Source organism: Lolium rigidum, chromosome 6, assembly GCF_022539505.1.
Source record: "Lolium rigidum isolate FL_2022 chromosome 6, APGP_CSIRO_Lrig_0.1, whole genome shotgun sequence".
Taxonomy (NCBI): domain Eukaryota; kingdom Viridiplantae; phylum Streptophyta; class Magnoliopsida; order Poales; family Poaceae; genus Lolium; species Lolium rigidum.
Window position 1 is genome coordinate 289,826,699 of NC_061513.1, and position 25,873 is coordinate 289,852,571.

General features: G+C 43.0%; 1 protein-coding gene, 2 non-coding genes and 1 pseudogene across 3 annotated transcripts; all 4 read right to left on the reverse strand.

Moving 5' to 3' along the window:
• Positions 1-1,319: 1,319 nt before the first annotated feature.
• On the reverse strand, positions 1,320-5,527 carry LOC124664344 (taxadiene 5-alpha hydroxylase-like). Its single transcript, XM_047201885.1, has 4 exons — positions 4,630-5,527; positions 4,313-4,500; positions 3,859-4,190; positions 1,320-1,575 (listed from the first exon to the last, which is right to left on the reverse strand). Exons 1-4 carry the CDS (start codon positions 5,525-5,527, stop codon positions 1,320-1,322), a joined length of 1,674 nt encoding a protein of 557 aa, XP_047057841.1.
• An 18,659-nt stretch (positions 5,528-24,186) lies between these two features.
• On the reverse strand, positions 24,187-24,272 carry LOC124668851. Its single transcript, XR_006991922.1, has one exon. It is a non-coding gene; the product is annotated as a small nucleolar RNA Z102/R77 (small nucleolar RNA).
• Positions 24,273-24,343: 71 nt separating this feature from the next.
• On the reverse strand, positions 24,344-24,447 carry LOC124668848 (annotated as a pseudogene).
• Positions 24,448-25,766: 1,319 nt separating this feature from the next.
• On the reverse strand, positions 25,767-25,848 carry LOC124668744. The gene has a single exon (XR_006991834.1). It is a non-coding gene; the product is annotated as a small nucleolar RNA Z159/U59 (small nucleolar RNA).
• Between the last annotated feature and the right edge of the window lie 25 nt (positions 25,849-25,873).

Here is a 25,873-nt window from a genome sequence, read left to right on the forward strand (position 1 = left end):
TGTCCCCAACACACCAAATACACTTGTCAGTTGTATAGGTGCACTAGTTCGGCGAAGAGATAGTGAAATACAAGTAATATGGATGTATGTGAGTGGTAATAGCAATCTGAATAAAATATGGCAGCGAGTAAACATGCAGTAGAACAGTAAGTAAACGGTGTTTGCAGTATTGGAAACAAGGCCTAGGGATCATACTTTCACTAGTGGACACTCTCAACATTGATCGCATAGTGAATACTTCTTCTCATATGTGCTACATACACTCTTGTTTGATAATGAACATAATTCGTTGCGTAGGATTACACGAACCCTCAATGCCGGAGTTAACAAGCTCCACAATTCAATGTTCATATTTAAATAACCTTAGAGCATAATAGATCATTGCAAAATAAACCAAGAACTAACATAGCGCACACACTGTCCACATTACACTATGAAGGAGGAATAGATCACATCAATACTATCATAATGATAATTAACTCCACAATCTACAAGAGATCATGATCATAGCCTACGACAAGAACCACACGGTGCACACACTAGCACCTTTACACCATGCAGGAGGAATAGACTACTTTAATAACATCACATGAGTAGCACACAACTAGTAGCGATACAAAGCTCATCATATGGATCTCAATCATGTAAAGCAGCTCATGAGATCATTGTATTGAAGTACATAGGAGAGAGATTAACCACATAGCTACCGGTACAGCCCCGAGCCTCGAGGGAGAACTACTCCCTCTTCATGGGAGCAGCAGCGGTGATGAAGATGGCGGTGGAGATGGCAGCGGTGTCGATGGAGAAGCCTTCCGGGGGCACTTCCCCGTCCGGCAGGGGCCGGAACAGAGACTCCGTCCCCCAGATCTTGGCTTCGCGATGGCGGCGGCTCTGGAAGGTTTCGCGTACCGTGGCTTCCTCCGTAAGGGTTTTCGACGCAGGGGCTTTATATAGGCGAAAGGGCAGCGTCAGAAGGTCGAAGGGGCGACGACACCATAGGGCCGCGCGGCCAGGGGGTGGGCCGCGCCGGCCTATCATCTGGGGCCTGTGTGGCCCCCCTCTGGCGGCTCTCGGGTGTTCTGGATGCTTCCGGGCAAAATAGGAACCTAGGCGTTGATTTCGTCCAATTCCGAGAATATTTCGTTACTAGGATTTCGAAACCAAAAACAAGCAGAAAATAGGAACCGGCACTTCGGCATCTTGTTAATAGGTTAGTTCCAGAAAATGCACGAATATGACATAAAGTGTGCATAAAACATGTAGGTATCATCAATAAAGTAGCATGGAACATAAGAAATTATCGATACGTTGGAGACGTATCACAGGCCGTAGAGCTGCTCGTTGGGGATGACGGCGAAGGCGGGAATGCTGAAGGAGAAGCGGTAGCGGTTCTCGGAAGCCATCTCGAGGCAGTCCGCGAGGTAGCGGGCGCCTTCGAAGAGACCCACGGAGTAGACCTTGTGGAGGCCGGAGGCGACATCCTCCTCGGATCCCGGCCGCGTCCTCGTCTCCGGGGATCCGCAGCTGCAGCCGGCGGCGGAGCTGCAGGAGGCGGTCGCGCTGGGCCCCGACGTTCTTCGCGGCGGACATGGCACGAATGAGGATACACGCTAGCTCCTCCTTGTCCAGCTGGGCAACCTCTCCTTCCATGGCCGCCGCGTGATCTCTCTGTGAGGTGAGTCAGGGAAGGGGAAAAAATCGAGTCTTGGGAGGCGCCGCCGCCGCGGGCGAAGGAACGGAGAATGAGGACCTTTTGGCGATGGGTCCGCAGACTGGCCCCACCAGAACCGCTTCCCCCACTGCCCCTTTTGATCGGGATCAGGGCATGTACAATGGGAATGGGAGACTTTTTTTTTAAACAAGAATGGGAGACTCTTATTTGAGCGCTTAGGCGAAATAGAATAATAAATCAAGAAAATTCTGTTATCGTGGTTAGGCTATCTCCGACCCATCTCACGCTCGAGTGTCCGGATAGTAAAAAAATTAAAAGGAAAAAGTAAATGGAAATAGAAAGAAAAACACATGAAAAAATACCAAAGAAAAAAGGGAAAATGAATAGAAGGGATAAAAGAATGTAGGAACAACCGAACAAACGAGCTAGCTAACACACGTACAAGCTAATCAGCGCTGGATGAGCATGCATGCACGAGATGATAATCTTGGGACGAGCTGAGGAATGTCAGGTTGCGAACGGGTCGGCCCGGACCTGCCCCTGGACCTGGCCCATGTGGCCTCAAGGCCGATTGTAGAGGCCATGGGACGACCCTGTCCTAAAAAATCAGCGGCTTCACTGGACCGGGCCGAACGGAGCTGACTGACTAGCAAGTAACTCTAATTACCGATCTTAACGAAGCTGGCTTCACGCGAGTACTGCTCACATCACACATGCATCTAGCTTCACGCGAGTATCATCCACATGTGACATGGGCATCGAGTAGTATTTCTTAAATCTGCTTGTATTTGAACCGAGAAATCAATGCATGCATCAATAATCATCCAGATTCCATTAGAATATGTTTTGTAGAAAATAATCGAACTTTGGCGAATCAGCTAAGTCTCCACACAATATGTGTTAGTGTGTTACGGATTTTCTGCTAGAGCTGGGTGCCTGGGTCGGCTCTCCTAACCCAATGGGCCACTTGATGCCGGCCCCAATGATCCAAATCTTGTTCAAGGCTGGCCCACGTGGCCCATTGGCCCTGATATTTTTGGTCGGGTATGTGACTCAGCGGGTCGACCTGGCCCATTCTCATCCTGATGAGGAATGTCTCACTCAACACACGAATGCTGGCGTGGTGACGCGCTACAGAGTTGTTTCCGAGACCGACATGGCGCAAAGGCAAACAACCAGAAGACGGCCCACTAAAACAGCAACATCAACAAGGGCAAACAATACTGGCGCGAAACAAAGATAACCAAGAATGAATGCCTGCCCAGTAAATCAATGGCCGACGTATCTCAGTTCTCTTGTAGTCGACGCGAAATCGATAACCATCCTGAAACGGGGAAACCTAGACAAAACTCGCAAAGCATATCAAAATCAGACGGTCCCTGATTCTAGTGAGCTCTAACTTAATTCTCGGTACCGAGAATTAGCAAAATCCTTTTATAATTGGGTGGAACGCCTCTAATCTCTTGTTCTCTCTCGTGGTAGTCATGAACACCCAACGTCCCACCGAAGCTCACCGCCACTGCCCCATCGGAGCCTTGTCGGTGACCCACGTCGGATCTACTACCTGGGACATGTATCCCTTGTCGATGCTGACCAACCACGCTCAAGGGAGTAGCATCTAGCGTTGGTCCTTTTTGTGGCAGAGTAGGAAGACTATAGATGAAGCGCTCCACCTCGCACGTCGTGGCGGCGTGGGAGGGCTGGAGGCGAGGCCCTCCACCTCGCGCGTCGTGGCGACGTGGGAAGGATTTATACATCGATCAGGTGAAGCCACCCTTATCTGAGCATGGCATCGACGATAGGAGCTCGGACTCCTTTATCTATTGATCAACGTGAACTCTAGGGCAGGGACGGACGGCGGCGAGGTCGCCGGTAGGGTGGGTCGTTTATCTCCATCCTCTACGGAGAAGGGGAACAAAGAGCTATTAATGATCGATTAAATGCATGATAATAATCTGCTAAAATTGCTAGTTTCATCATTAATCTAAACACATTCCATCCCATATCCACCTCATACCCTCAACCAAACAGAAATTTGAGGTCTCATCCCATCCATAGAAACAAGGATCTTTCATCCCATTCCTATGAAGCCATCAACCAAGCACACATTTAGAGAGCTCAATCAAAAGAGTATCATGCAAAACAAGATACAAGCCATCCATAATAAAATTCAAACATCATACTACAAGGTCTGGTCGCATTTAAAGGGACTAAGGGAGGGCTTGTGCTCTAGTTCTATTGGCAGACCATGCAGGGGGACCGGCAAGGGGGTCCTGATGAAGGTGTTCTCCTTGCAGCAGAGCTTCCATCTGAACTGTCGCACCAGGTAGTGCATTGTCACCAATGTTTCAACCTTGGCAAACTCTATCCCGGGGCATATTCTGCGGCCGCTACCAAATGCAACGAAAGAGCATGGTGGCCTCGCCGATGACTGGCTCTCGAACCGGGAGGGGTCGAACTTAGCCGGCTCGTGGAAGATACTAGGGTCCATTTGCGTCAGGCTGGCTGCCCAAAGCACCTGAACAGGCAATCGGAGCATGCATTAGCCTACTCGCTGCAAATTGGTGCTGCTTAGCTAGTTTCAAGAAATATTTACTACATTGATGTGAACTGGGAACATGAGTAAAAATTAGCAAGGACCTGCCATCCTTTTGGGATGCAGTAGCCGTCTAACTTGATGTCCTCGATTGCTATTCTGAAGCTGCCAAAGACTGGAGGGACGATGCGAAGTGTCTCCTGTGCAACTCGCCATGTGAGCTTCATCTTCGACAGATCTTCCCATGCCAGAGCCTCCCCGTCAGCCTTGTTCTTTGCAATCTCTTCATGCTCTGTTTCGTAAAACACACATCGTGAGGCTTTCTGAAAACTCACAACATGCATGGCAATTGGCAGTTCAGTTTTACTCTATAGCTAAAGTATCAGGATGGTGTGGTTTATTCGTTGATCTGGGCACTTACCTTGCACCATAGCGGAGAGGGTGGCCGGATCATTGGCGAGTTGCCGGACCATGAAAGTCATGAGTGTGGACGTGGTGTCATGGCCGGCAATGAGGGTGCCCACGCTGCTGTCGACGATCTCCTCATTGGTCAACAGCTGCTCGCCATGGTCGTCTGTCATGCTGAGCAGTTGGCTAATGAGGTCGTTGTTCGGCGAGGCCCCCAGCTTAGCCTTGTTCTCTCGCGTGATCCGGTGGAGCAGCTGTCGACACCTTCGCCCGGCGCCGAGGCTTCGCCTGCCGTCGAACATGCGCTCCAGTTCATCTGAGAGGGCGTCCCGCACGGCGCCCATCTCAAGGCCAAAGAGTAGAGCACAGAGGATGTCGAACGTCAGCCGCTTCATCAGTGGCAGCACCGTGACGGTCGTGCGGCCGCCGGACCAGTTCTCATCTAGGTGCCGCCTCACGATGGCGTCGATCCTCCCAACGTACATCTTGAGAATGCCGGGCTCGAGGAACTCCAATAGCGCCCCACGGATGCGCACCTGATTGTCGCCGTGGTGGCTGACGACGTTCCGCTCCCCGACAATACGCTGGACGGACCGGGGCAGCATCGGCATCAAGCTGCTGAAGAAGACCAACTTGTTGGCCGCCGGGCCCGCCAGAAGAACTGTCGGCGTGCCGAACAGCGACGCCTTCGAAACCGGCCCGTATCGGTTGATCCGGTCCCGAATCCACTCCTCAACGCTGTTGGCGCGGATGGCGCAGAGGAAGCCGAAGGTCTGTCCAATCACCGGCAGACCAAGGGAGCCCGGGGGCAACTTGGCCGGACATGGTTTCTTTGCTCTGGTTATTAGGAGGTGGATGCATATGGACGAGGCTGTGACAAGCAGTGCTACGACTGTGAGCAAATAATCCATTCAGGAGTGAGCTAGTGTTCAGATGATATTGGCTACTTCTTGACGCTGGAATTGCAAATCAGACTCATACGGAACATATATATACATGTATGATGAATTATATTATACAGCAATGAGAGCATCGGCAGGGAGCTTAATAGGCTGCTGGAGTGTTGTTTTTTCCATCTTTCTTGTGTTGATACTATTGCAACCAATTGGGCATGCCAAACATTAAAGTTACTTCATGTCAAATAAATGCTTCTCAGATCAAGGAAAAAAACTAACAATATCAAATAAATATTACTTTATGTCCCTACTCTCATTGCTTCGAGATATGGTTGAGCACAAAAACAAATGCAACTAGAGGTCCAGTTTGAATGAAGATCTTGATTTAATTAGAGTAGAGATATCTTTCTTCTGTTGATACTGTTGCAACCAACTGGGCATGCCAAACATTAAATTTACATGATGCCAAGTGAGGATTTTTGCCAGATTCATGATTAGTATGTAATTTCCTCTTATTTAAGTTTGATTTCTTATTGCATTGAGCTTCAAACTTATGAAGTTGTGGTTTGTTAAGCTAAATTATCGATATACTTCCTACGTACTGCTTTATTAGGCCAACACATAGCTAAAGAAAAAGGTTCGCTCATAAATTTGATCAGCAAAATATAAATTATATGTCATAAAATTTACACCATTGGAAACATCTTTTTAAGTGTAAATTCAGTGATACTAGCATACTTTTTGTGACAAATTCATATTTTGTTGACCAAATTTATGGTTGCTTATTTCCTTAAACTACGTGTCAACCAAATAAACTGATACGGTGGGAGTAATAAACATACCAAAATCTAGAAATTAGGAAATATATAGTTCATATGGATTACAATATGTATGATACTCCCTCCATCCTCAAATAAGTGGACATTTAGGCACAAACTTTGTCCATAAAAGAGTATAATTCTATGTTTCCAATGCACTTTAAAGTAGCAAAAATTGTTTCTCTCGCACAGAAATCAAACTCAGTAATATTCAACACATGTAATCTTTATTTCTACATGCTCTTAGCTTATTGGAGGTGAAAGAATAAAAAAGAGAGAGACATTGATTTGCATGTGTCCAATGCAATTGTCTCTTCCACTTATTTATGGGTGGAGAGAGTAGATGATTGGACTTGAGAATTCACATGGCACGGTATCCTAAAGCATACCTTAAGTCAACCCTTGGTGGAATACTATAGTAATTCAATGGTTTATTAGGCCAACAGGTAGCTAAAGAAAAAAGTTCGATCATAAATTTAATCAACAAAATATAAATTATTATGTCATAAAATTTATATCATTGGAAACATCTTTGAAGTGTGAATGCAGTGATATATTTTTTATGACATATAATTCATGTTTTGTTGACCAAATTTATGATTAATTATTTTCTTAAACTACATGTCGACCTAATAAACTGATACGGTAGGAGTAATAAACATACCAGCATCTACAAATTAGGAAATATATAGTTCATACTACGATAGATAATTGGACTTGACAATTCACATGGCATGGTATCCTAAAGCAGATCTTAAGTCAACTCTTGGTGGAGTACTATAGTAATTCTATGGTTTTTAATACAGTCGTCTTGTCCATATGCTCTTACTAGTATTTATAATGAATTATACAACCGTATAATTATCATCTCCGCTTTCAAAGATCAAGAAACAGCTAACCATATCATATAAATATTACTTTATTTCACTACTTTGATAGCTTGGAGATACGGGAAACATATTTAGTAACGTGCGGTCCAATTCTAAAATCTATTTGAGGGAGGCAATGATGCTAAATGGGGAATACCAATGATGTTGTGGCTATCAGGATACAGCAGGGCTGAGGCAGCTGGTAGTGGCAATATGAGCCACATGAGATAAACACCCTCGATCGAGTAAACGGGAGTAACCTCTCAACAGACAGAGTATCAAATGATAGTTCCCGTCGAGATAAATTTTTTATAAACTCTTGATGATATAGTTACAACCGGGATCCCCATACATTTATCTCGAAGGGAACTATCAAATGATAGTCTCTCGGTGATCCATTCTCAAGCCGAATTGTAACTATATCATCAAGAGTTTATACAAGCCGTGCGTACCGCCGCAGCCTCGGTAGTTTCAAGAGAGAAGTTCTCATACATGTGAAGATGAATAAGGATATATATATATATATGTGGATCAGATGTCCACGTCGTTGCGTGTCTTGGGAATCATAACTGAGATCAATGGGCAACTTGTTTCACCGGAGCTTCATGGATGGATGGATACAGTTGTTGGCCTAAACACGGCAAAGTAATTTCTATCCCTAAAGAGGGAGGCAAGGTAGATGTGGTAGTGAGATAATGAGATGGAAGGCAATGAGAGTGAGATGAGATGCTAGTCCCTCGAGAAGATGAAGAAGTTGATGCTAAAGGGCGTTGACGATATGGCCAACCTGCGTGGCTCTTCTAAGCTTGTTAAGTGAGAGGGTGTGAGTTTTATTTTGAAAATAAGAAAACCAAAACAACTTACACTTAATTTGAACAGAGCAGTGACACGAACCTATACAGCCCGTGGACGAGCCTGTGTGCAGGCGCTCGCCCGGCACATGGTCCATCCCGTGTGCCGCGGGATAAGCCCGCTGATTGATGCCCAGTTGCCCAACATATATCGTGGGATAAGCCACTTAGAGCAACTCTAACAGTGACTGAAAAACGGGCCGAAACCGAAAAATTCTGGCGAAAATACGGGTTCGGGTTGAAAGATGCCTAGAATGGAGCCCGTATTTTTCGACTCGCGGTCTGGCCCATAAAACGAGTTCAGGGCCCCGAGAAATTCGGCGATCGCCTCGTATTAAAACGGGCCACGGAGGGTAGTTTGGTTTCCAAACCTACTCCCCTCCGCCGCTACCACTCCCTCCGCCGCCGCCAGCCTCCTCTCCGGCGAGCAATCCAGCTCGCAGCAGCCTGATACGTTGCAAACGTATCTATAATTTTTGATGCTCCATGCTTGTTTTTGTCAACACCCAGATTTTTAATTCCATTTGCCTATTATGCCATACATCGCAATCCCAGGAAGATTGTTTTTGCGAGACATAACAGTTGATATCACAGAACATTATTCATTACAAACCATAATCGTCTTACAACAAGGGATCTCATGATCCAATATTACACAACAGTTGATCCACAGATCAACCAACAAAACACATAGCGGAAGAAACGTAGTAGCGGTCCATCTGTTCCACAGGCAACGCTTGACGTCAGAGACAGTCCTAGCTAGTTATCATAGACGTCCTGCTGTCCATCTTCCTGGTACTGGTGCTCTTCTTCATAGTCTGGCCATTTGAATAGGCAGGGACATAGCCATGAATACTTTATAAAGTACTCACAAACTAATACTAATGTAAGTGCTATCAGCTATAGCATGGATTCTAAGCTCTAGGTTTATTTGCATAAAGCCATTTTTATTTCATAAGCACTTAGTAGTAAAAGACTCTTTATTTGCCTAATCAAACTCAAGTGGGAACATTAGTGTCATTCTCACAACCTGGTAGTAATCAAGTCAAGTTCACCTTTCAAGTCACCATTCATTTTCAAAACATCTGACAACGGAACAGTATGGCCATCCAACCGTCCATGACCGCGGACACGGCTATTCGAATAGGTTTAACACTCTGCAGAGGTTGTACACTTGTGTCACAACTTTTGATTACATCCGTCAGGGATAGCCCCGAATAATCATACTCAGTACGCGGATCATCAACCATTAACATTTCACTTACATACCCTAGCATGGGCACCTCCCCTATGAGCTTGGTCTCCCAGTGATAGCAATCTGCCATCCTGGGAACTGCACAGGGCTTGGGTAGGACATTCATCTCTTTTTCACATCATTTCACTTTTCACGGAGGCAGCCTCGGCATAACACCTACGACGCTTGTTCATAGGGAACCCATACTAAAGTGCATAAATTTCCAGTTAAGCCCTACCCATTATCAGGTATTGTGGGGGTACTCTAAAATTGGAATGGTATCGCATCCGAACCCAACCATCAGTTTTTGTCAAATTCACCTTGTTATTCAAAGGTCATATTCACCGTCAAAACTGTTAGTAGAATGACTCATCATTCTAAGGTTTTCAAAGTCATTTGGTTCACAAGTTCCCATCTAGAGTGGTCAGTTTTAGTTTTAGCACTAGCAACTAGTCATGAGGGGTGCTAACTAAATTGTAGCTATCTAGGCTAAGTTTGATGCTCTTGTAGTACTCCATAATTAGATCAAAGTTAACTATAAAAATAAACCTTGATAACCAAAGTAAAAGATTGCAAGATAAAAACTTGGGCCTGGAAAAGAAAATCCTTAAACATAAATAATATTGCAATGGTATCTTGCACTAGTATAGCTTGCATTAGTGGAGTTTGCCTTGGTTGGTACAATGATCGAAGTGTTCCTCCTCTTCTTCGTAGAAGACCTCCTCCTCCTCGTAGCCTTCGGTACTAGCGTCTATAAACGGGTACGAGGTATACAATCACCAAACAATACTTAAGTACTAGACTTAACACTCAAATGGCTCACACAAGATAATCTTGCATCACATCATTTTTAATATTGTGGTTGGCTTTGTTTTCTTTTTGAAAAATAATTTCCTCTCATTGAAATATTTACTAGGGTTTCTATTTATTTCTTTTGAAAAGTAATTTCCTCTCATTGAACATTACTAAGGTTTAATATTCTCAAATAATAAAGTATGAGATCATGTTGACCAAAGTCACCACTTCATATTTATCCATTTGGGAAAATGATTTAAATGAGATACTACATCTCATACAATTTAAATACTACTTTGGAAAAGATTTAACATTCTCAAGTAATAAAATATGAGGTCATGGAGACTAATGTCATCACCTCACATTGAATTACTTGGGAAGGTGATTTAAATGAGAGGATACCTCTCATAATATTTAACTACCATTTTTAATTAATTTAAATGGGCTAGAAATAGCCACATAGCCATTATTTCACTCTAGCCCATAATCATGGTCAACACTAATGTCATATTTTTACATATTCATGTAGAGTGTTTGAAATGTGAATTTTGAGAGTTGGAATCAACTCAAAATAAATTATGGTTGATTTTTAATAAATGTTTGAATTTTAAAAAGGTATTGCATTGTTATTTTTACTACAAGTGTTCTACAACTCTTCTGAGGTTGAAGGGCTGATTTTTTATTAGAAGGAAAGAGCAAAATATACATGTTGGCCCAAGACGTGCGGCACTGCACGTAGCATCTCCTCGGGTGGATTCGTTCGTGGGTATAGGATTATTGCTTCCACATACACGCACTCTTAATGGTCCTCATTGTAATTTAGGACAAACTACGAGGCCCCGATAATATCATCTAGCCGGATGAAGGCTGATTTTCGACTTGGTATTGTTCTCCATGTTAAAGAATCCCCGTAATATTGAGGTAACTGAACTGAAGATACACAAACTTGCGTGGTGGAATTATTTTAGCCCAAGAAGTTTTAAATGTAATGAAGCGGTCCGAAAACTAAGGATTTGGGTTCAAACTGGTCAAAAAATGTTCTCAACTTAATAGGTGGCATTCTTATTTCTACGGAAATCTCCTACATAACTTTTCATCTTTCGCAAGAGTGACATTCTTCCCTTTTTTCCCCAAAAATCCACCGGCTCTACGGTCATCGCCGATGTAGTCGTCGATCCCAATCTTGTGCAGTCCACTTCGATAGTCTTAACATTTGGGCTTTGCAGCCGATAGCATTGCGTATCGGTGACACAGACGGGGTCGGTGGTTGTGCATTATCCGTGGACATATAAACGCCATGTATGTGCATATAAATTCCCTTTACAAACTTGTTTAGTTAACATATAAAGAAAATTATTAGTTTCTTCGTTTGTTTATAAGTTTTTATGAAATTGTGTATTCCCATACATATGTCCACAACATTGAAGTTTACCGAGGAACATGCGGATATAAATTAATACTAAGGGGAACACCCAACCAAAGCAACCACATGGTCGTATTAAAGAACTTACAATTATTTCTTACATTATCAAACTACCGTGAAAGAGAAAAAATAGTACCGCATGTATATATGTAAGTGTAATATCACTTTGATATCTCAGTAGAAGGTTCTAGGGTTGTATCTAGCTTAGGTTTAACTGAGGAGCAAAGGAGTACATGATAACAGTTTGAAAGGGAAGCTGTAACCTTGAAGGGAAAACATATTTAACCCCGCCCACTGACGGGGCGACTTGGGCCGTGATCCATTAGCGCGGTTTTCTTCGTTTACACGCGAGCTTATTTAAAAAAAAGTATGTTTCTCCGGTTCAGGCGGTTTCTGACATGTTCTTCATTTGGTTTTTCATTTTATGTTTTTTCATTGGTTTTTTAACATTAAAATTTTTGAATATTTATGCACATTTTTTATTCTATTTTTTTGAATAAATTTATATTTGAACAATTTAATTTTTGAAAAAAATCATTTGAACAAACAAAAATATGAACAAACGTTTTTTGAGCATAATTTTTATTTGAAAATATGTTTTTATGCTAAAAATTTTGAACAATTTTTTTAAAATATTTTTCTAGTCTGAATAATTTTTTTGCTAAAAATCAAGAAGTTTAAATTTAAATTATTTTCAAATAAAAAAGAAAAATAAAATTTGGAGAAGAGGGTTAGTTGGGCCAGCCCACTAGGCAGGGGTGGAGCGCTCTTTGGGCTTATCCTGATGCACGTGCATAGGGTCCAAGATTTTTTTTTCCTAGTATTTGTTAGCTCAATGACTGAAGCCAATCAAGTTGGTGTGTACTGCGTACCGCGCGCCGCATACCCCACGCGCTACGCGCGCTGCACAGACCGACCATGGTTTTTAATATAGTTGTCTTGTTCATATGCTCTTACTAGTATTTATAATGAATTGTACAACCGAATAATTATCATCTCCGATTTCAGAGATCAAGAAACAGCTAACCATATCATATAAATATTACTACTTTATTTCACTACTTCGATAGCTTGGAGATACGGTGGAGAATAGGAAACATATTTAGTAACATGCGGTTCACTTATATTTGAATTTAATTAGAGATGTATGCTTGACAATAATGCTAAATGGGGAATGCCAGTGATGTTGTGGCTATCAGGATACAGCAGGGCTGAGGCAGCTGGTAGTGCCAATACGGGCCACATGAGATAAACACCTTCGATCGAGTAAACGGGAGCAACCTCTCAGCAGACAGAGTATCAAATGATAGTTCCCTTCGAGATACAAAATTTTCTTTTATTAACTCTTGATGATACAAGCATCTAGCTACAACCGGGATCCCCATACATTTCATAAGGAAATATTGCCAAACACTAGTACAGAACAAGTCTTTAAAGGCACACAAAAGACTTTATTCACGCGCGGTGTTGAAGAACCCTGACGCCAAAAATATATGACCGTATGCAGGCCCTTTTTCATCCGCCCGCGCCGCTGAAAACAACGCATACGTTCTAGTTGTTCGAGTGTGTGCTACAGTTCACACACTCTTAACTTTTTCCAAATCGTGTGCGAAATAGTCTCTTTCGCACAGAGTTGACCCTTGCAATATTTTTGAATTACGAGCTTATTATTTTTCATTTGTGATGTTCTAACAAATTACAAACAATTCATCTTGTACACATTGTTTGCGATTAGTTCAATCGTTAATAATTTGCGGTCCCAACCATCTACTACAATTTAGACATCATCATATCACTCATATAGCCGCTTGCAACAACGGCGTTGGTACCGTGTTGAGGTACAACAATGCAGTGAGGTCAGGCTTGAGGTTGTTGTTGCTGCACTGAGACTAGGCAGGCTTCTGCGCCTAGGGGCGGTGCAGCGGAGGGTTGTGCCTAGGTGGGGTGGTGTGGTGAAGGGTTGTGCATTGGTGTGGCGGTGCGGCGGAGGGTTTGTGCCTTGGTGCGGTAATGCGGCGGAGGGTTGTCCCTAGGTGTGGTGGAACAATGCTAAGTGCAGACGACGAAGCATAGGTTTGCCTTAGTTACTCGATTAGTGAAGTCGTAATTTAAAGGTAGCCGGTACGAACCCTTGTATGCGTAGATGAATCGAGAATGGATCACCGAGAGACATATATACAAGCTGAGTGTACCGCCGCAGCCTCCGTAGTTTCAAGAGAGAAGTTCTCATACATGTGAATATGAACAAGGATATATATGTGGATCAGATGTCCACGTCGTTGCGTGTCTTGGGACATCATAACTGAGATCAATGGACAACTTGTTTCACCGGAGCTTCATGGATGGATGGATACAGTTGTTGGCCTACAAACGGCAAAGTAATTGCCAACCCTAAAGAGGGAGGCAAGGTAGATGTGGTAATGAGATAATGAGATGAAAGGTGATGAGAGTCAGATGAGATGATAATCCCTTGAGAAGATGAAGAAGTTGATGCTGATGGCGATGATGTGTTATCACCGGATTTTGGCCAAATCAGGAGATGGGCCGTAAGTGAAGATGGGCTTGAAAGATACACGCGTGGAGCATCTTTGAAGCGGCCTTGCACGAAGAGTTTGGGCTTAATTGCCCGTGTATCTGTAATATAGTAGATCGCATATTAGTTTAGAATTAAAAGATAGAGTTTAACTCGTGCACGGTTAGGTGCACGCCCGAATTAGAAAGTCCCTTGGACTATAAATATGTATCTAGGGTTATCGGAAAAGAAGGACAATCACGTTCACAACAAACACAAATCAGGCGCATCGCCACCCCTTCTTTCGAGGGTTTCTCCCGGGTAAGCATCATGCTGCCTAGATCGCATCTTGCGATCTAGGCAGCACACGTTTATTCGTTTACCTTGTGTTGCTCGTGCTGAAGCGTTGTTGATGGCGAGTAGCACTATTTATCGTAGATGTTTTGGGGCTTGCATAGATGCTTTTCTTACGCATATCTGCTTAGCTGTGCCGTCCCTCGATATCTAGCTGCCCTTACACCTATCCAGGTGTAAGGGCAGCACCTTGCTTGTTCGTTGTTTAGTAGATCTGATCTGTTATAGTTGCTCCTTGATTCTTCAAGGATTGGTTTAATATCCGTATGGTTAGGCCTTACAAACGGGTTGAACGATCTGGTAGTGCAACGGCTACGAAACTTGGAGGAAGCCGAGGTGCAGTACCTGTACACGTTGAGGAAAGCACGGCCCGATCTGGCCGTGAAAATTCAGCAAACGCTGGAGACAGAAGCTCGCCCACCAAAGAAAGTGTGGCGACCCAAGCAGACGAAAGCCGATGCAGGGACACCAATTTACTCACTTTTATGTGTACTTGTGAATTCCTTCTCTCGTGTCTTTTGCTCAGCCGGAGCCGCCTTTTTCCACCGCTTCAAGTTGCTCCCGTTGGATGGGAGATGAGCGGACGAAAACCAGCTACTTCCCTCTGCAGTTTTTCATTCTACGTCAGAGGATCTCGTTCCTTCCCCTGACGCGCTCCGGATAACGATCCGTACCTCCCTCCCTCCGTCTGTGGCTCAGTGACCGTCAACCTTGTCTGCACCAAATCAGAAGTGATAACTAGCAGTACTCCGACTCGTAGCAGGTAAACCAAGCGAACATGTGTGGAGTAGCCATTTTCGGCTAACGGGGCAGAACATTGTCGGCTCGGCAAACATTATTCTTCTACCACGACAGAGTCACAATGCTGACATACAATGAAGGGATGATTTTGCCGATTTCCTCGTGCATCCTAATCCTATGAAACTAGTTCCATTTGGCATTTTCTTGAGATTCTGATAAGGGGGCTATTTTCTATTGGTTTTATCATGAAGAATGGAAGAAGCAATCTTGTTTTTGAACTCCATATAGCTTGCATATGAGGTGGTCGATTTGTGGGATGAGAGCGTAGACAAAAGCATGGGTATATATGGACGGTAGGAATTTCCATGGTATTATTATACCATGTGCCACATCGGGTGTTTGGGTCTAGTTATGCAATGAATGGGCATTAATATCCCCGATAAATGTTAGGACACTTTTTGTTAAAAAAATATAAAGATACCACTCCCTGGAGGTCGACCTCCAGGAAGATCTCCAATCGCGAGCAAAGCCTACGGATTCGCCTTTTTGGAAAGGGCTTATGAAAGTAAAAGTTGATTTCTTTAACAGGGGTTATTTTAAAGTTGGGGATGGTACTTCTGTTCGTTTCTGGGAGGATGTTTGGCTAGGGAATGTTCCTCTATCGCAACAATACCCTTCTCTTTACAATATAGTTCAATACAAGAATGTTTTGGTGTCCACTGTGTTAGCTCAAACACCGTTAAACATTACCTTTCGGAGGAGTCTAAATGAACCAAAATATATTGAGTGGTTGCATCTGTGCCAGAGGCTCATGGCTATTAACATTAATTCGGAACCTGATAAATTTGTATGGAGGCTTACAGATTCCGGGTTGTTTACAGTTAAATCTATGTATCTTGACTATATGAATGGTCATACAAGATTTTTGCGTAAATATTTATGGAAACTAAAAATCCCCTTGAAAATTAAAATATTCATGTGGTTTCTCAATAACAAGGTTCTTCTTACAAAGGATAATTTGGCAAAGCGTAGGTGGACTGGACCTCAAAAGTGTTGTTAAAGTATCTACCCGCACAAGTAGATACTTCAATTGTTCACGACGCTACCGCTACGACTGCGGGGATGTTAGAAATATATTTCACGTACGGCATGTGTTAGTAAAGTAAGTTACACCCACACGTGAATTTGAAAAGTTTATATGAATTACTGACAATTTACCATTACTATGACAGCAAGTTTGCAGGAGATGACTTCCTCGCTGGTGTGCTCTCTGAGGGCGAGGAGGACGCCTTGATTGACATGGACATACGACTGACCCGGTTCTGCTAGAAAACCATGCTATGAGTCTGACTCTAGTAGCAGCCCTTTTTTTAGCGCGCCGTAGTTATTAATACAAAGGGACAGAAAAATACATTTGTTTGGAGAATGAAAAGAACCTAACCATGTACTAATATGAAAACACATACCTGTCGTGGGATTCATCCGGTGAAGCCATCGCCTGCGCGCGGCCGGACCAACACGCAGATCGGATCGACCAACATAAATGATTGGCAATGTGAGGCAACTCGATCGGACCACGAGGATGGAGACCGTCCTCCACAAACCATGCATCCAAAGACGTCAACAGAGATAAATAATCCTCCACAAATCAACCCATGCAACCAACTATGGGGCAAGAAAAACTCGAGTAACAGATCTGACGTATACCTGTTGCAGGATCTCCATCCGGTGAAGACTTTGCCCGCAGCCGGGCGAGCGGAGATCGGATGGACCAACAGAAACAGATGGCTAGCCTCGCGGACCACGAGGACGGAGAGTGCCCTCTCCTCTCCTCTCCTCGACGAGTAAAGAGTCAAAGTCTAAGTCGTCACACACGACGCACGCGTTAGCTTACACCCCTCTTTGTATATATAGAGTCGAGGGAGGGCATGGTATTAGAGGTTGAATTTTCGCTAAAGTATTCAAAGCTCCCGCTAAATCTTCCCACCTACGGTCCTTGATTTGCTCACAGGGAAGCGCTGATAGACTTCCCATCTATCACCCTTGATTTGCTTGAAGGGAAGCACTGATAGATGGATCAGATTTGACAGCCACGGATCAGTGACGTGGAGAGGGTAGGTGATGCTTCTCCTTCCTGGGTTAATTACTGTCAACTAATAACTCACGTTCCATAACTTTTTCCCATACCAAATATACGGATCGATAGAGTTGACCCTTGCAATATTTTTGAATTGCGAGCTTATTATTTTTCATTTGTGATGTTCTAACAAATTACAAACAATTCATCTTGTACACACTGTTTGCGATTAGTTCAATCGTTAATATGTTGCGGTCCCAACCATCTACTACAATTTAGACATCCTCATATCACTCATATAGCCGCTTGCAACAACGGCGTTGGTACCTGATGCGTCTCCAACGTACCTATAATTTCTGATGTTCCATGCTTGTTTTATGACAATACCTACATGTTTTGCTCACACTTTATAATGTTTTTATGCATTTTTCGGAACTAACCTATTACACAGTGCCAGTTCCTGTTTTCTGCTGTTTTTGGTTCCAGAAAGGTTGTTCGGGCAATATTCTCGGAATTCGACGAAACGAAGACCAAACATCATAATTCACCGGGACGGACCAGGACACCGAAGGGGAGTCAGAGGGGAGGCCTGGGGCCCCCACACCATAGGGCCGCGCGGGCAGGCCCCTGGCCGCGCCGGCCTATGGGGAGGGCGCCCTGGTGCCCCTCCTGCGCCGCCTCCTCGCCTATTTAAGCCCTTTCGACCTAAAAACGCAATACCACTTGACGAAACTCCAGAAAGACTCCAGGGGCGCCGCCACCATCGCGAAACTCCAATTCGGGGGACAGAAGTCTCTGTCCCGGCACCCTGCCGGGACGGGGAAGTGCCCCCGGAAGCCATCTCCATCAACGCCATCGCCTCCATCATGCTCCGTGAGTAGTTCCCCCATGGACTACAGGTCCATAAAAGAGTATACTTCTATGTTTCCAATGCACTTTAAAGTAGCAAAAAATGTTTCTCTCGCACAGAAATCAAACCCAGTAATATTCAACACATGTTATCTTTATTTTCTACATGCTCTTAGCTTATTGAAGGTGAAAGAATAAAAAAGAGAGAGATATTGATTTGCATGTTTCCAATACTGATTCGAAGAAATATGTCCATACCATGCGTACCGACAGCTGATTTGCTTCATCACCGCAATATGTCGACAACACCACGTTGCACTCTATGTGGTGCAGTTGATTCTTGGAGGCATTCTCTGTTAGAGTGTGCCATGGCCAGGAGTGTATGGGCACTTGGAGATGAAGAGCTGGTGTACACGCTCAACTCTCACAACTGGATCTCCTTTGAGACGTGGAAGTTCGACGCGCGCCACCTCTCGGAGGAAAACCGGTCGGTGCCATGTGCGTGCATTCATAGGAGTGAGTGTGTGCGCGTATGTATGAGCGCCTTTGATTGTATTGTGTTTCGCAAAAAAAATGATTACTAAAGCTAATATTCACCCCCTTAATCCTGATGCATCGCCTTTCACCTCTTCGACTCCGAGCTTCAGTCTCATGTCGACGAACTTCACTCGCGCGCAGGAAAATCCGGTGGCGTCGTTCAGATACCTGCACTGGCCACCGCTAGCCACACGTCTCGGGCAATTGTTTGACGGTACCGCCCACTCGAAAAGAAACTCTTGCCTCATGCTCCTGAGGTACTCTATTTTTCTAGGATAAGTTTTTCCTCCCGTTTTGATTCATACCAAAGTCAATACAGTAATCTCTAATGGCTTTGGGTACCACCCATGTGAATCAGTGATCATGTGAGTAAGTGAAAGTTAGAACCATGCGGAAGAAGCCAGTGTTAACTGTTTTATATAACTAACTATTTTGTGTAAAAGAATCAACACCCATGCAAACAACCAGGAAAGAAAAACTCAAGTGACATACCTGTCGCGGGATTCATCCGGGAGAAGCCATCACCTGCGCACGGCCGGACCAACGAAGATCGGATCGGGCCAAGAGAAACGGATCAGCGAGGTGAGGCAACTCGATCTGACCACGATGATGGACATCATCCTCCATAAACCATGCATCCAAAGACGTCAACAGCGATAAATAATCCTCCACAAATCAACCCATGCATCCAACCATGGGGAAAGAAAAACTCAAGTATACCTGTTGCAGGATCTCCACCCGGAGAAGACTTTGCCCGTGGTCGGGCGAACGGAGATCAGATGACTAGCCTCGCGGATCATGAGGACGAAGAGTGCCGTCTCCTCTCCTCTCCTCTCCTCTCCTCTCCTCGACGAGTAAAGAGTCAAAGTCTAAGTCGTCACACACGACGCACGCGTTAGCTTACACCCCTCGTTGTATATATAGAGCCAAGGGAGATCATGGTATTAGGGGCTAAATTTTTGCTAAAGGATTCAAAGCTCCCGCTAAATTTTCCCACTTACGTTCCTTGATTTGCTCACAGGAAAGCGCTGATACACTTCCCACCTACCACCCTTGATTTGCTTGAAGGGAAGCACTGATAGACGGATCAGATTTGACAGCCACGGATCAGTGACGTGGACATGGTAGGTGAAACTTCTCCTTCCTGGATTAATTACCGATGACTAATAACTCACCTTCCATAACTTTTTCCCATACCAAATTTACGGATTGATAGGTTCCAGTAATAGCGGAAGGCGTGCACCATACGTATCACAAAACTGGATAGATTTCGTGAATTAATTAGTGACATGACACGCCACTCGTTCAATGCCTATACGATTCACGCCGGCCGGGCTGAATACCGCTAAATCCATTCACCCATTCCAGTTTAATTGATCAATTTTGTCCTGCATACACATGTTTTTTCTAATTTAATAATTGACTTAATATTGAAGAAAAGTATTCTACTATAAAGTTGGTCAACAAAATAAAAATTATGTCACAAAAAAGTATATTATTGGAAGTAAATGAGACATCTTTTTTGTTCCTATTCTCTAATGCTACCATGGTTGCTAGTTCACGTTGGCTGCAGCATATACAGTAGCTAAGATATTGCTCGTTGACTGTTTCAGTTTCAAAACTCGACCCCATGTCAGTACCAATTCCATGTTATTGGGAGCAAAGTTCAAAACAGCAATGTAATTAATACTTTTTGATTTTACAATTGTTGATATAGCAAAACTGGAGCAAAGCTTCGTACACAACAAATGCTAGCAAGCAGGTGTCAGCTTGACACGAAATACAATATATTTATGTTACAGGGAGTCAAGAAGGTGTCTATATTGCCGCAACACAACATGCAAGAATGAAAAGAAAACCATACACTACGTGCATCTCATCTCTCAGAATTGTGAAACGTTAATTCTCTCGGTTTGCCACACACACAACTCAGTATTAGTAGTACATGGATCTCTCACTCTCCGGTTTTGCCTTCTTCAACATTCAGCTATGGCAGCCCAACAACACATACAGCTGGCTTGAGAGGTCAGCAACAAGTAGTCCGGGTTGCTAAACTTCATATCATCCACAGCATGTACCATCTTAGGCTTCATCTTCTCCAACATGTCCAGGTTGTGTGTGCCCAGCACCTCCTTCAACTGCTGCTTCAAGCACCACCTTCAAGTGCTCCACATTAGGTAAGTCAATAGTTGGAAGATGGTACTACTACCTCCGAACCTGTTTCCACCAGAGTTCAAGCATTAGACTGACAAAACTTCATATTAACCAGGTTTTTGTGATAAAGTTTCACCTTATGTTGTGCAAATCAATAAGTAAAACACCTCAACACAACCAAACCAAATGACAGGAAATAGTACTACTGAACTCAGATTGTCTACAAGGCAAAAGAATAGGCTCAATGGTTCATGGAAGGTCATTCCAACATAAAACTTATTTCGATATTGACAGCACCTTTTGTCCAAAATCGGACTAGTTTAAGATGTCTTTATTCAACTATGCATATTTACAAAGCAACACTTCCAAATAAAATCACATGATTATGACCAGTTGCCATCTAGTGCATATACAGTATGTTTTTACGTGCTCTTGTGTGTCTAATTCGGGAGTAGTTGCTTCAGTCTACTATACATCACTTCATTTCAGCAGTAAAAAATTATACAAACATCATATTACTGAGCTACCGTGCCCGCTGTAATCTATAGCCTAATGAGCTGCGAAAATCTGAAATATCATCACACCTGGAAACAAAAACCTCCAACTTCAACTAGCAGATACACACATCTCACGTGCTAGCTAAAAATGTAAGAAATCAAGTTGTAGCTCCAACAAGAATCTGAAATACACTTGGCAGCTGGCGAGCTCCAGCCGAATATAATTCATTGAACTCGTGAGATCTTCGTTAATATGGCAGTGTCACCCAGATAAAATATTTACAAATCAGTGAGTAAACAGAACTCGAGTCTTCGGTCATGATGACTGCACTAACCTTCATAAGTCTTAACCATAGTGCAAACATATACAACAATCGCCAAGATATTTTCACCAGTCTCGATAATCCAGTTGCCATCAAATTTGTATGGACACCAAGAGTGTGAAAACAAGGTACAAAAGAGATGCAGAAGGAGGTACCATACCTGCATACCAGATTGAAGAGGCTAGGTCACCAACATCATTGCCCTTGAGCTGCTTCTTTGTGTCCTCAATTCTCATCCTTGAAGACGGCCACCACGAGCTTCTTGGCAGGGCCCTCAATGAGGCCGTGGCCTCCATGAGCACCAACTTGACGGTCACGGTGTGGGTGCTGCTCGGCACATCCTCGATCACCACATCCACCTCCGTCTTCTCCACCAGCGGGAATGAACGCAGCAAACAACATGCCCAGACGCTCCAAGCTAGTAAGTACACCAGGCCAAATAGCAGCATGAGGACGCTCCGGAGGATTTCATCATCGCTGTCATACAAACAACATATCATAAAATACCCCAGGGACATCAGTTTCTAAGCACAGTATGATAGGAACTCCGAACTCGTGACTAGACTTCGCATTTAGCAAAAAAAAGTATCATTGTATTGTACATGGAGAATAAATTATTCAAGCATCTATTAAATAAATGAAAAGCATGATCAAACATAAATAAAAATTATGATAGCTCATGACTTCAAACATTTACACAGATAAATACTCTGGCCCATATTTACTTAACAACAACCAAAGGTTTCTCCCCCAGCAAAAAAAGGTTTCTTTTGGTTCCAATCAGTTTATAAAAGGAGTATGCACTAACCACATGAGCAAAATCAAGGAAATCAAGGGGAAACCATTGGTGGTGAACTCGCGAGCAATGCCAAGGAGGGGAGAACAACCTGATGATGCCGCTAAGGACTGAAGCACTTTTTTCTCTTCATGTCAGCAGACCTTGGTGCTTGACCAGCAGAGCGGCATAATATGGTTGCATCTGATTCGAGTTCTGAGGTCTAATCATACTCCTTGTCACAATAGTGTGATTGCAAAGCCAAACTTTCGATTAAATATCAAGTAGTCTATACCTATTTTATGGAAAAAGAAAAGAAAACTACCTACTGGTTGTTGCTCAAACCATGTGACAAAACAAACGGTTATAGGCTTGCATAACTACAGCTAAATAAAGATCAAATGTTTTTGAACCGAACCCCTCAGACATGTGCAAAAAAACTAGACAATAGCTACACACATGTACATGACATGTCAATCATGCACCAAATATCGACAGAAATAAGATTGTGCATCACAAAGCAACACATGTAATGGGGAACTTAACATAAAATAAAAGATGATGTTACATAAGACAGGAAAGAGAACCACACAGAAGAGATGGCTTCACCTTGCTGCTAGAGAGAGGTTGGAGTTGAGGAAGCTTTCCACCGTCTCAGGAATTGTGAAGCATGTCTTCCAAGTTGCTACCAAGCGGGGACATCGCAGACCCAATCGTTGACAGCAGGTGAACTCAGGGAAGATCTTGAGCGGGTTAGGCTGGGCTCGTTTCCCACGTAGGAGAGGCAGCAGAGCCCGCTGGCGGCGATCCATCCCTGATGGTGGAAGGGCCAACCCTAACAGCCTCTTTCTATCTTTTGCGAATGCATCTTTCTCTTTTTCGTGTAGATTCGAATCTGGAGGAGGGGTGTGAGGGACGTTGTGAGAGGCAAGGGTCTTCCACCGACTGTTTAAAGCCAGAATGGCCAGGTAAGAACGAAACAAAAGACCAACCTGTGTGAGAAGTTGGAGGCAAGCTAGTCAATGAGGGAGCCGGTAGACCCACAGACATGCACTATGGAATTAGATATCCTTGTTAGATTTAAATAAACACCGAAATAATATGGCAACACCTACACATGCTAGAGGCAAATATATCTACCAACAACAATAGCATGAAAGTTCATTAGTTTAGAAGCCAAGCACTTACCCTAGCTAAACCACCATATATTAGATAACAAAATGTACCAAATAAAGTACATAATTACACTAGGATAATTATTTATAAACAAAACTGACTATTTAGTCATGCACGGGGCATGCAAAGATACTAATTTTATCAACTACGCAAGATTAACAAGTTACAACACATGCACAGGAGCATGAATATGGTCATAGGAAAGTACAAGACCAAAGAGCCTTACTAATTCTAGACCAAACCAGCAGCATGTCTTCATACCAACAGAAGCAATATGAACACTAAGACTAGGATATCAGCTAACAATTATAAATTTCAACTTTAGTGCTAGAAAGGCCAAATGATTGTTTGGAAACTCACCATATCTATAGTCGTCAGTTATTGCAATGATACCATTAATGTGGGAGGAGTTTCAGAACTGCATGCCCTGGGAACGCCAACATGGTATATGCATAATGAGAGCCATAAGAAAACTTGCAGAAGCAGAACATAATCTCATAAAGAAAATTGCCAATATAAACTAAATATCTGTTGCAGAACAGTACCTAATGTTAGTTGCAACGAACGGAAGCAAAACTTTCTCCAAGGCCAAACAAAGTTCTGAAACTAGTCGTTCTATCTAATAAATGAAATTACTCTACCAAGAACAAAACTAGCAAAATACTTATCTTTTTTTGGCGGAAACAAGAGAATGATCAGATTCAGTTCAACATTTAGGCCATCATATGGGCCAATCAAACCAATAGGGAAATTAATCTCGTTCATCATCTCATCTCTCGCCCATTAAACCCAATAAAAAAAGCTTTTGAAAGGAAGTTCTAGGGAAGCAAAAGACATCAACAACAGAGGATGCATCAGATATCCAAGGTGAAAAAGAGTGCCGTCACAGAAATACTTCAGTCATGAATCACCCATAAACTTTTGTCTCTCCTTAATCGACAATGCCCCATTCAACAGCAAAAAAGAAATGAACCACCAAATTTAAAGTAACCGGATTTTTTAAGTACAAAATAAAACTCGATATGGGATATGATAAGATAGAGATAATACATGATTCATTGGACATTATACCATCCATCTACAACATCTCGCAACCATTTAAACATAAGAACATCTTTTTTTGAGGGATACACCAGATCTTCAATGCGGAGAAAAGAGTGGTGCCAGAGAAATGCCTCACACGCAATTACCCATGAACTCGTGTATCCTCATAGGTAATTAGGCATCGACAAAAACCCTTCAAACACATGAAATGAACCATCAAATGAAATAAGAAAACACAATAAACCACCAGAGGGTTTTACCCCATAATGCATAATAAAACTTGGTGCGAAAAATGATGACGCGGAGCTAAATTCTTCAGAGTTCCTGCAATTATCAGGTCCAAGCCTTTAACCCCCGAGGTCCATCTCCCAGTCTTGCAGCAGCACAACCAGATATTGAACTGGTTCATCAGATCATCAGATTAAGAATTTGATGCAACTATTATGTTGCTAATGGAAAGTTTTAGTGTAGTTGAAATTTCAAAGGCGATAGCAAGACATTCTGCTATTCGATTAGCTATGCCACAATAGTGGCTCCTTCTCAGCGAATTAGTGCAAAATGACCAACAAAACAAATGAGCATTGAAAACTAAGCTAATGTTGTAAATTATTCTAGCCAATGAACAACCAAATACCGAAGAGCCACAGACAATAAAGATCTGCTACCAAACCTCTAGGAAAACAATATGCAAGGAAAATAAGTTTCTAGATAGATGTCTATAATCTACCAAAAGAGAGGTAACACGACAAAGTTTGATAATGTGTTGTGCTTAACGATGAACTCTATAGTCTACGTATCTGTGATATCATGACCATCAAATCAATGAACAAGATTTGATGGTCATGATATCACAAAATAATGTGTTGTGCTGTTTAACTATCGTTGTGCTGTTTAACACGGCAAATTCTAGCCGATTTGTAGAAACGAATGCTCTTCTAGAGGAGTATATATACTAGAAGCAAATTCAAGCCATTCTTCTAGATTTGAAGCAACATCAACAACAAAAATTAATGTTTTTTATTTGCAATTACAAGAGAAATAGGGAAGAGCGATAAACAATGTAAACAAATATCTCCTCAGTTCGCACTGCACCATGAGATAGCGTATCACACAAATGAAAGTATTTAATTTGATTATCATCTAATAACAACCAAAATAGATAAATTCCAAGATTGTAGAAACAAGAACAGACTCTAGAAATAGAATCAAGCATAAGATTGATGTGGTCTACTCAATTCATGTCTCTAGTTCTTCCACATTGAGAATTTCAGAAGAACAAAAGTACAATTTGGATCTTCATTAGAGAACAAACAGATCTTGGAAAAGAAAAGC

What these genes read in the sequence shown, in the direction of transcription:
- LOC124664344 (XM_047201885.1), bottom strand. Translation starts at nt 5,527, where the DNA reads ATGGATTATTTGCTCACAGTCGTAGCACTGCTTGTCACAGCCTCGTCC. An exon ending in CCTCTCCGCTATGGTGCAAG is followed by an intron (nt 4,501 to 4,629) that starts GTAAGTGCCCAG and finishes TTTACGAAACAG; the next exon opens with AGCATGAAGAGATTGCAAAG. An exon ending in TTTAAATGCGACCAGACCTT is followed by an intron (nt 1,576 to 3,858) that starts GTAGTATGATGT and finishes TCCGCCGCGAAG; the next exon opens with AACGTCGGGGCCCAGCGCGA.